General features: G+C 33.3%; 1 protein-coding gene across 1 annotated transcript; it reads left to right on the top strand.

The window, feature by feature from the left end:
• Positions 1–8,049: 8,049 nt before the first annotated feature.
• Positions 8,050–10,043, top strand: ZIP1 (zinc transporter 1 precursor). The gene is made up of 3 exons (XM_021443842.1): positions 8,050–8,765; positions 8,897–9,046; positions 9,537–10,043. The coding sequence occupies exons 1-3, from the start codon at positions 8,145–8,147 to the stop codon at positions 9,840–9,842; spliced, it is 1,077 nt and encodes a 358-aa protein (XP_021299517.1). The 5' UTR covers positions 8,050–8,144; the 3' UTR covers positions 9,843–10,043.
• Positions 10,044–10,648: the final 605 nt, after the last annotated feature.

Genomic DNA, 10,648 nt, shown 5'->3' with positions numbered 1-10,648 from the left:
CAGCTACACTGTCCAGGTAAGGTAACCTGAGATCAAATTCAAAAAAATTCAAGCTCTTGTTCTTTTAATCTAATAGCCTTTGGAGCTCTTCCATTGTCACAAATCCTTGAGTAGGAGCAGGTGGGATTACCGCAGTAGAAGTAGTTTCTAGGGTAACTGCAGTAGTGGTGTTGATAGGATTAGGGTTTGTAGCAACTACTACATCAGCTACATTTTCTCTATTTCTCCGTTCCCTTCAATGTTTGTAACTAGATGAGTGAGTCTATTAGGTGCACTCTTATTAAGGTTCACAAGCTGGGCTTGAGAAGTGGTGACAGTAGAGGACACAAGTTGAGATATAGTGTCCATCATTCACTTATGATTATCCTCTAATGTTTGTATCCTCTCTTGAGAAGCTTGGATCATTCTCATCAGATCCTGAATGTAAGAAGGAACATGTGCATCTTGGTTGCCAGTGGGACTCTCCATTTTTTTTTAGAAACAATAAATTGTAGTAGTAAAAGTCTTACTTAATGCAATCACTCCTCCCCAGTGGAGTCACCAAAATGTAAATGGGGTTCTTGTGATAAGAAGAGGAAGCGTTGCAAACAAGTAAGGGATGTATCAAAGGTGACAAAGAGGAATATTGGAGCAGTTCCTGAAGCACTAAATGTCATGGCTGGTGGAAGAGAATAAGTGTTCTGAATGAGAATAGGCTAAGGAGAAAAGCTCTGACTAAGAGTCCAGTAGTTTTGAAAGTCCCTTTTTTGAATTGTGAAGGCTCTATATATATAGTGTTAAAAATAACAGTTATAAAAAAAGGCTTTAATACACGTAATGAATGATATCATTGAGGAGAGTTTTAATGTTAGGTAACCATTACTGAGAGTTAATGTTGAGTAACGGTTAAAAACTTATTGTGTGACCGTTGAAGTAATTATATTTAATAAGACTTGTTCTCAAGTAGGAGCTAATAAAGAAAAGTTGTACGTGAACTGGAACAAGAAAGGAAGCTGTATGTGAACAGGTGTAAGAGAAAAAGCTGTACATGAACAGGTATAAGAGAAAAAGCTGTACATGAACAAGAATAAGAGAATAAGGAAAAAGTAAAAAACACTTGTACTTCAAGAAAAGGTTAAGAGACTCTTAACTATCTTCATATCTGAGCCACCAAGACTCTTAACTATCTTCATATCTGAGCCACCAAGCCAAACTCTCTAGAGCATCTCAATACGAAAGTAACTCATGAACCCTACCACCTATTCTGGATTACTTTCACTGTCATATATGTGAAATTTTTATTTTGTACAAAATAGTTGTTGTACTTGTATTAATTGTTTCAAATGGAGTAATGCTTTACGTATTCTAGTTGTTCTATGTAAAGTAATGCTTCACTTATAATGGTTGTTCTCATTATTCTTTATATAATGTTACGTGACAAAATAATTTTTTTAGAGAATAAGTATTAACCAAAATTGACTATCTACAACTTTCAAAAGTTCTTACAATGAGTATTCTAAGATTGTTAGTCTACAAATTGATTGCTATGATTATTGTGTTAAGAACGATTGAAAACTCCAAGGAAATCACTAGAGAAAAACTGTGATTGGGTCTTCGATCAAGGTGAGTGGATACATCACTTTCAAAACTCTTTTGATATGTAAAGTTGAAGCATGATTTGAGGTTTATTGATGAATATGATTTTCTAAAAATATTGGTGAAATGAAAAATTAGATTGTCGATGTGAAAAACATTTCAAAAATGATTTTCAATCTACTATATATAAATATGTTATTATGTATTAGTTTTCAACAAGGAGGGACAAGCACCTTATTGATTGAAGCACTTGATTAATCTAGTCTTCAGGCTAGTTTGAGTACGAGATATGATTTATGGTTAATGCATGAATGCTATGATGTGTATGTTAGATATGTTGTGGCATGAAATGTGTGATGGATTGTATGATGATTTTTTGTCTAAGATGTTATGCTTATGTATATGACATGTATTCCATATACTACATGCAGTGATTGAAAAAGCATGATGAATGCCATGAGATTATGTATGTAATGTATGTTTTACATACAATACGAGAAAATAGAGTATGCATGAGGAATGACATAAGGAGTGTATATAATGTAAATTCCATATACCTTATCAGATGAGTAAACATGTATGTGAGGGACATTCCACATACTACATGCTATGAGTACAAGAACTCAATGAGTGCTATTGATTCCTTTCTCAAGGGGTGTAATTGACGATTTCACTTTAATGATGTATCATAAACACCCTAGGTATAATGGGAATGTACATTGTTGACCCAAGGTTGATGGGGGTCAAACCACCACAATGTGTGAGTTTAATGTTAATGGAATGATTATGATTGTTATGTTTATGATATATTGCATGTTAAGGCATTTGAGTATTGTTTAGGATTTATACTTTATGATGGCATGAGACTGCGTTTAGTGAAAAGAACTGAGAGTTAAAAATAGTCCCAAAAGGTAACGGAACTTAAGGAATGAAAAAAATGCAAAATTTTGCCCAAAAAACAAAGTTTTAAAGGTTACCTAATGATATATGTAAAACATCTATTGATAGATAGTTGACAAAATGCAACAAGAAGTATACTGTTTCAAATTTATCAATAGGTTACCCTATTCTATCGATAGATGAGTTCCAAAATTATATGTATTGGCTTGTTTGAAGGCTTTTCAAAGGTAAAAAGGTTTCTAGAAGTTATGCAAATTTATTTATTACACAAATGCTATTTAAAATGTGTTTAAACACCATGTTTCATGAACTTTATGTTTAAATGGTTTATTAATGGCATAAGATTGTATGTGCATGTTTATGAAATACTCTTATCCCTTCACTTGTCCCTTTTTCGTATCTATTCATAGAATCTTTGTGACTTACACATTATTTTTTCCCAATTATTTTTGTTTATAGATCAGTGATAGCAGATAGCAGTTGATAGCAACCAATTTCATGGAGACGTGATCCATTCCTCTTTTGATAGTTGATTTAATAGCCATTTGCAACTTATAAGTTGAGTCATGTTTCGTTAACGACTTAATCTTACCATACATTTATGTTTGCAAACTATGAACATGTTTATGTTAATGTTGCCAATGTTTAGGCATCTTACATTGATAATGTTATGTATGAAATTATGATGATGGCTCGAGAGCCTATGGACACCCGAGGGTGTTGTTGACATTTAATGTTATTGTGCACTATGATAGTGACACTAGTTAATATATATATAAAATTTTTTAGCTTAAACAATTAATTTGAGAAGTTCTTTAATTGCATAATGAGTTTTATGAATATAAGCATGATGATATTGTACGTTAATGGATGCTATAAGACATTTTTGCATGTAATGATGAATGTTTAATGATGTTTATGATAAGAGACTTGCTTGGGCTTAATGCGCTATGTGCATTTGAGTCCATGCACTGGTCACGATCTTTCCAAGAAATGGGATGTGACAATTTGTAAGGTTTACGAATGGGTTTTCAAACAAAATTTTATTTAAACATTCCAAGACAAATTTGTATTCGTTGAAATGAAGATTTGAGATTTTTGAATAATTGGTTGTGCTTATCACATTACTGCAACTTTGGATATTTGGTCTTACTCGGGAAGTAAATTCCCGAACTCTTTAGATATTTCATATGCCTAAAAGGCGGACTTGACATTGTTTGGAAATAAATTAGTTGCATTATTCTAAAAGTATCTTTAATAAACACTCTCCCTTTTAACTTGTTCCCCGTCCTCATATCTGTTGATGGAGTTATTTTATAACTCACACATGTAAGATACAATTGTAGTTTCAAATCAGTAGATTGCTTAGCTCACTGTCTTTTGGGAAGAGCTATTTCTACAATCGATTTGATAGGTAATTGATATGGCTTCCAATAGGTGTCAGCCTCTTTGTTTTAAGTTGTACTCCACTAGTCTGTCCATTATGTTAGTCTATCATGGATTTTAAACTCTATTTACCTTTTTGTAATAAATGTTATACTTTGAGATTGCCATGGAATGACTTATACTTGAAATTGCTCAAGGTGCCTTAATTGAACTTTGTATTTGTTATGCTTTCGCACTTCAAGCACAAAATCATGCACATTGATATTTTGACATTTGATATAATTATAATTATACATGCTTGTATAAGATTTTATGGTAATAAGTTATATGATGTACATTTGAGTAATTTGCTTGTTTGTTTTGACGCTTGCTTAGGTTTTGAGAGTTACTCCCATCAATACTTTACATCAATCATGGTCCCTAAGTTTGCGTCGTGACACTTTGGGTTGTTTTATGTAAAGGGGGGTTGTTCTTTGCTATGAAAAGTCTTCTATTTACAAAAGTTGACTTGAAACAGCATCTTTGTAGTCTTGTTATGAGTAATACAAAGATTTTTATTTTCAAAAAAAATTATGAAATTTTCCCATGAATTTTTTTCCATCTAAGTTACTTTATGTTTTTGTCAAACATTAAACTTCTAGAATGACTATTTTGTAGACATTGTCTCCCCCCCCCCCCCCCCCCCCCCCCCCCCCCTCTCAAATGCAAAATCCTAACTTTGCCACTTCACATAACAGATCATTAAACCTTTCGGATGCTTTCTTAAGTTGAAACTGATGCACCATCTAGTAAATTAGTGACGGATAACTTCAATTTACTTCTTTACTTCTTTTGTACAATTTATTGCAGCAATAGCAACAAAGTCGGTATTTTAATGACAAAAATAAGACAACAATATTATCAACAGAATGTAATTAGTTTTCTTCTTATCAATAGCTTCCTAATAGATATGAATGATGTAGAAATATAGTTGCCAATTTTTTACTCACATTTATTTTACAATTTTACATCAATTGGTAGTCGTATCTTGCAATTACAATTCTACATCAATCATATCTACTTGGAAGCAATTAGTGAGAAAAAAAAAACTAATTGCTTTGTGTTGATAATGTTGTCGCTCTATTTTTATCATTAAAACACTGAATCTGTTGCTATTGTCATAGGAAACTGCACAAAAGAAGCAAAAAGTTAATCAAAGTCGTCAATTGTTGATTTGTTATGTGGTCCAGCAATTTCAACTCAAAAAAGAACCAGAAAGGTCTAATGATCTGTTATGTCGGTGATGTTATTGTGCTGCTGTTATTTTGGTTGTTGTTATTTTGTTGAAGCTGGTGAAAAGTCTTGGGACAAATAAATAGATCTTACAATTCATTTTGCAATTAAGAAAGTAAACTAGATGTTTAATATTTTGAGTTAATTCTTAGGAATGGAATAGTATAGTGTAATTAACATAAACTAAATTGCTACATTTTTTGTTTCCCAACACAAATAGAAGTTGATACAATGATGTCATTTCATGATATTTTTTCTTAGATTGCATAAATAGATCAACAAAACAAAATATAGCAGGGTTTCATTTTGCAAGCAAAAAGCATTCACTACATCGTTTCATATTACAAGCAAAATTGCATTCAACAACAATGTTTTGAGATTTACATAGACTTCATACACCATTTCATCTTATAGGGATGGTCAACATTCCCATATTTAATGTGAAATAAAAAAAATAGTAAAAGTACCTAAGAAAGTCGTGTACTATAAGGTTTTGTTCATTTTAGTCCTTATACTATAAATTTTTTTTTAATTTAGTCCTTTTACCTTGTAATTTGGTGTAATTTGGTCCATATAACATGACATAAAGAAATTGACATGTACAAAAAAAAAAATCAATTTTTTGACACATCAATGCCACATTAGCATCATTTGACTCTTTAGCACCTAATGGTCAATTTGGACAAAGTTAGGCAAGAGGACCCTATTGAACAGAATATCAGAGTATAAGAACTAAATGACCAATTTTTAGATAGAGCAACTAAATTGATGAAACGCTAGAGTACAGAGACCTCTTAGGGAGTTTGACCATTTTTATGCTCACATTATTCTAACATGGAGGGTGAAATTGTCATGTGGACATATCATCATGCCACATCAATATGTTATGTCACCAGCTACTATGATATATCATATCATGTTAGTGCCATTTGACACAAAAAATGACAAGTGTCATTGTGACTAATAATTCTTAGTCAACCTTTAATGATAAAGGTTTATTTGGTCCGAAATAAATATATAAAGGCTTTATTAAACTTAACAAAAGAATAATAGCTTACTTTAATTTATCAAAATATTTCAAGAATTCTTTTATGTATTATACTTTTTTCCTAATATGTTTGATTATTCATTTTTAGTAATCACTTAATAAAAGATTTTCAATTACAAAGTGTTGAAAATCATAAGTTTCTAAAATCTACGTAATGTCTTGCCTGAATTTTATTTAAGGAAAATTTCGTTATTTAATTCAATTAATCTTATATTCTTTCCTCTTAACCATTTCTTCTTTCCTTAACTTTTACCAATGTATAAATTAATACTTATAAAATGATGTTTCCAATAAAAAATTTACTCAACATTGAATTTTCAATAGCACAATTTTATATCATAAATTGAGTACTTAAGCTTTTTAGACCTAAAGTTTCAATACCTAATTTTTCAGTTTGAAATTTTTTTTCAATATATCAAACAAGACCGCCTTCAATGACTTTATAAAAGAGCATAGCAATTACAACATATATGTTAAGTAATCTTTCTTTTATAAGTAATTGTCTATCAATGAACAGAGAAAAGATAAAGTGTGCTACCAATTTTCCAATGTAACTTAAACAACAGTAATTGACATATAAATCATTGAAAAAAGGAGAGGCATGTGAGTACAATCATAAGAAACTAGTGATTCCAAGACATTATATCTACATTTCAAGGTTTACCCTTTCAAAAAGAGTCTCCATACGTTGGGATCTAACTGAAAGTTCCTTGGTTGAGGTGTTTGCATGGCCACATCGTGTCTACATTCTCTCAACACTTGACTCTTTTCCTTCTCTCCACTGTCTTGTACACCTAAGTTTTCAAATCTTGTATTATTCTATTTTATTAATCAATCCCAAAACTCTTTATTACTTTCTCATCTCACTCTTGCTTCTTTATTCTCCACCTGTTCAATTCAAATTCAAAGAGTCCAAAAATGAATGGCTACGGCTCCAAGTATAGAGACGTGCTATATGGAATTGTAAGCTTTTGGAAATAGAAAGTATCAATATGGCAATATGGGATAATATTATTTTGTTTGACAAAGCAATTCACTACTTGTAAAGGGTATGGAAGTAATACTAATTAACAACAATTTTATGGATATTTTATTTCTTATGAGTGTTGGATTATATATGCATTTCTTGATCAATATTACAACCAAACTTCTTTCTTTTTTATATATAGAAAGCCATGGTACTATTGTTAATTAGATAGAGATAGTCCTTCCAAACCATATATATAAACTGATAACGACTACAAGTGTTTTCCTAGACCAATGAGGTGTGACCTTCGATGGGACTCTTTGTCTTTCAAACCAATAGAGAGAACGGTTGTTTGACGTATTTATAAGAATTATGTTAATATTTATTACTCCATAAGTCATTGAGAGAATACGACTAAATTAAGCTAAGAGAAGTGTGGCGAGCACAACAAGAAATGCTGTCTGATGTTCCAATATTAATTAATGCAGGTCGTCCAAACATTAACTAGTTCATGATTTAGCTAAAAGTTGGTGCAGAAGAGGATGAATGAGACTGTCTTTTACCATAGCAGGCCAACTCATCTATCAATTTTTTACTGTGTCCAGACACCTGCAGGCTTCTTCAAATCTTTGCCTTGGTATTCAAGAATCTGATCTTTGTAATAATCTACTATAGCAGCAGACGTGATGGATCAAAGGCAAGAAATATGGTAATAATCTATGCTTGTGGGCTCCCTCAGGGCATCTAGCCTGTGCTACCATATATAAACAATCAAGTTATCGGGTGGTCTTCCCTTGCTGCATTTTCTTTAAAAGTGTATGATGCTTTTTATTCTCTTGTTATTAGCCATCCGGTTATGTGCAACCACCAGCTCTGCAAATTCTCTTGCTTTCCGTATAAGAACATCTCAGCTTGCCTCAAAGAGTCTCGTCCCCCTTTTCATAATCTTTATTTATTGGTCGTCTCTGTCTCTGATCTGTCATATAGGCAGGCACCATGTTTGGTATTCAAGATTGTTCATTCAAAATCTTACAGATTTCTTCTCTTCTTATTCTTCTCCTCTACCCTGCAACAGTCTCTAGCGAGTGTACATGTGAAGTGGAGGATCTAGCACAAAATAAAGGAGAGGCACTGAAATATAAACTTGGTGCGATTGCTGCTATTCTTGTTGCTGGTGCTGTTGGAGTAAGCCTCCCATTGCTAGGGAGGAGAATTCCTGCATTGAGCCCGGAAAATGACATTTTCTTTATGATCAAGGCCTTTGCTGCTGGTGTTATCCTAGCAACAGGGTTCGTTCATATCCTACCGGATGCATTCGAAAACATAACTTCACCTTGCCTTAAAGAAAGTCCGTGGGGAAATTTTCCATTTTCAGGTTTTGTCGCCATGATGTCTGCCATAGGGACGCTAATGATCGACACATTCGCGACAGGGTATTATAAGAGGCAGCATTTCAATAAGAATAAGCAGGTAAATGCAGATGAAGAGAAGGCTGCTGAACATGCAGGTCATGTACATGTTCATACACATGCCACTCATGGCCATGCTCATGGGTCTGCTTCCCCATCTGAAGAGTTTGGCTTCTCAGAGCTCATCCGTCAACGTATCATATCCCAAGTAAGGCTAATTAAGTTGTATGTTAATTATTTTCAGTTGAATTTTTTATAAACTATATTGGAATTTTAGGTTTGATTGGGCTTTGAAAAAAACGATATCTTTTATTGCAATTTGCTGGGTATTTTTGTCAGGTATTGGAGGTAGGAATCGTGGTTCATTCAGTGATTATTGGTATATCATTGGGTGCATCTGAGAGCCCTGATGCAATAAGGCCACTACTAGCAGCCTTGTCTTTCCATCAGCTTTTTGAAGGAATGGGACTTGGAGGCTGCATATCTCAGGTATAGCTACAGCTCAAAAGCTTAATTTTACTAGTTTTTCCTCTCTCTTTTTTTTCTTTGTTTTTAATTTATGTCAGGAAAATTGAGGATCACAAGCATTATGGACGGATTTTGAGGGATAAAGTTGTAGGAAATTCCATAGGTGATATTGGGTATAGTGAGAAAAATTGGGTGGAGAAGGGCGAATATATGTTGTCATTGTGGCAACCTTTGCAGCCATATTTAGTAAAAGAAAGTGCAAACAAATGTCAATGCTACCAAAAAGTAAGTCTAAAACAATTTTATAAGTGTAAGCCAATAACCTAAGCTTTGTTGTGCTAACTAGCTCAAGTGGAATCAATTAGAATTAATAATTCATAATCTTCTGGTCAAGTCTACTTGCTTGAGAATTATTTGTAGTACGATTTCTCCTCTCTTGTGCGGATAAATACTACATTATAGATAAATCATCATCATGATCATCATCCTAAAAGTTTTGTTGGTGATGTAGGCACAATTCAAGTCTCTGTCCGTGGCAATCATGGGAACGTTTTTCTCCCTAACAACGCCATTGGGAATTGCAGTAGGTATTGGGATTTCATGTTTCTACAACGACAACAGCCCAACTGCTCTAATTGTTGAAGGGGTTTTCAATTCAGCTTCTGCTGGGATTTTGATTTACATGTCACTTGTTGACCTGCTGGCTGCGGATTTCATGAACCCAAGGCTGCAAAGCAACGTTAGGCTTCAAGTAGGAGCAAATGTCTCACTTCTCCTAGGGGCTGCTTGCATGTCTGTGTTGGCCAAATGGGCTTGAATTTTGGGTGTTATTCACCTCTCAAGGAATGCATGCCCTCCTTTTGTGCCATTCAGATTTAGTACATGCATGCCTAATGGTTTTTATGTGCTTTTTCTGCATTGGTCTACAATACTTACACCAGTGGTGGATTATTAAATTCTGCCCACTTTTTTGAATGTAGATTAAAAATCAAGGAATTCATATGCCATAAGAATTAATATGTTACCCATCATAATATCATTCCAAAGAGTTGAACTCAATTTTTGTTTTCAAATTCAACAACATAAATTCAAACCCTAGTTGCCCCTCCATACCAACCTCTACTTTATATAGACGAACAACTAAAGCCATGCCCATTTCCATCAAAGATTGATGCCAATTATCAGTTAATTTCCGTCTTGATTTGTCATATACTTATTCATGTTATCATTATCATGAAATACTATACATTACACATATATCCAATGATGTTGACAGTATGAAGTTCTTCGTGAAGATACAGTCAGAGGGAACCGGAATCATAATTTAACAGTTGAAAGAGAAAGGAAATGATTATGAAATATGAAAGCAAAAAGGAAAAATGCAATTGCGTAATTCTTCAGAAGACTAGTTGATCATTCTCTTGACATCAATCCAAAAGTATTTCTGATTCTCATAATTTTGTGACCTTCCATAGTGCTCTATAATAAATGCCATACTTCAGACATGACATCTCAGATACAATGGAACACAAAAGTAGTTCACCTCTCAACATAGAAATCAATTTCTAATGAAAAAACCGATATTGAGTTAATTCCTCAACCTCAGCTATCTCAAGTGGACAA

The sequence above is a fragment of the Theobroma umbraticum genome, unplaced genomic scaffold (genome assembly GCF_002168275.2).
Source record: "Theobroma umbraticum cultivar Fairchild unplaced genomic scaffold, ASM216827v3 scaffold_25.0, whole genome shotgun sequence".
Lineage (NCBI taxonomy): Eukaryota > Viridiplantae > Streptophyta > Magnoliopsida > Malvales > Malvaceae > Theobroma > Theobroma umbraticum.
The sequence above is the reverse complement of the archived record's forward strand: the minus strand, read 5'-3'. Positions and strand labels throughout refer to the sequence as shown.

Excerpts from the sequence above, each read along its gene's own strand:
- ZIP1 (XM_021443842.1), top strand. The coding sequence starts at position 8,145 with ATGTTTGGTATTCAAGATTGTTCATTCAAAATCTTACAGATTTCTTCT. Across the intron at positions 8,766-8,896 it reads GTCAACGTATCATATCCCAA|GTATTGGAGGTAGGAATCGT; the intron begins GTAAGGCTAATT and ends TATTTTTGTCAG. Across the intron at positions 9,047-9,536 it reads TTGGAGGCTGCATATCTCAG|GCACAATTCAAGTCTCTGTC; the intron begins GTATAGCTACAG and ends TTGGTGATGTAG.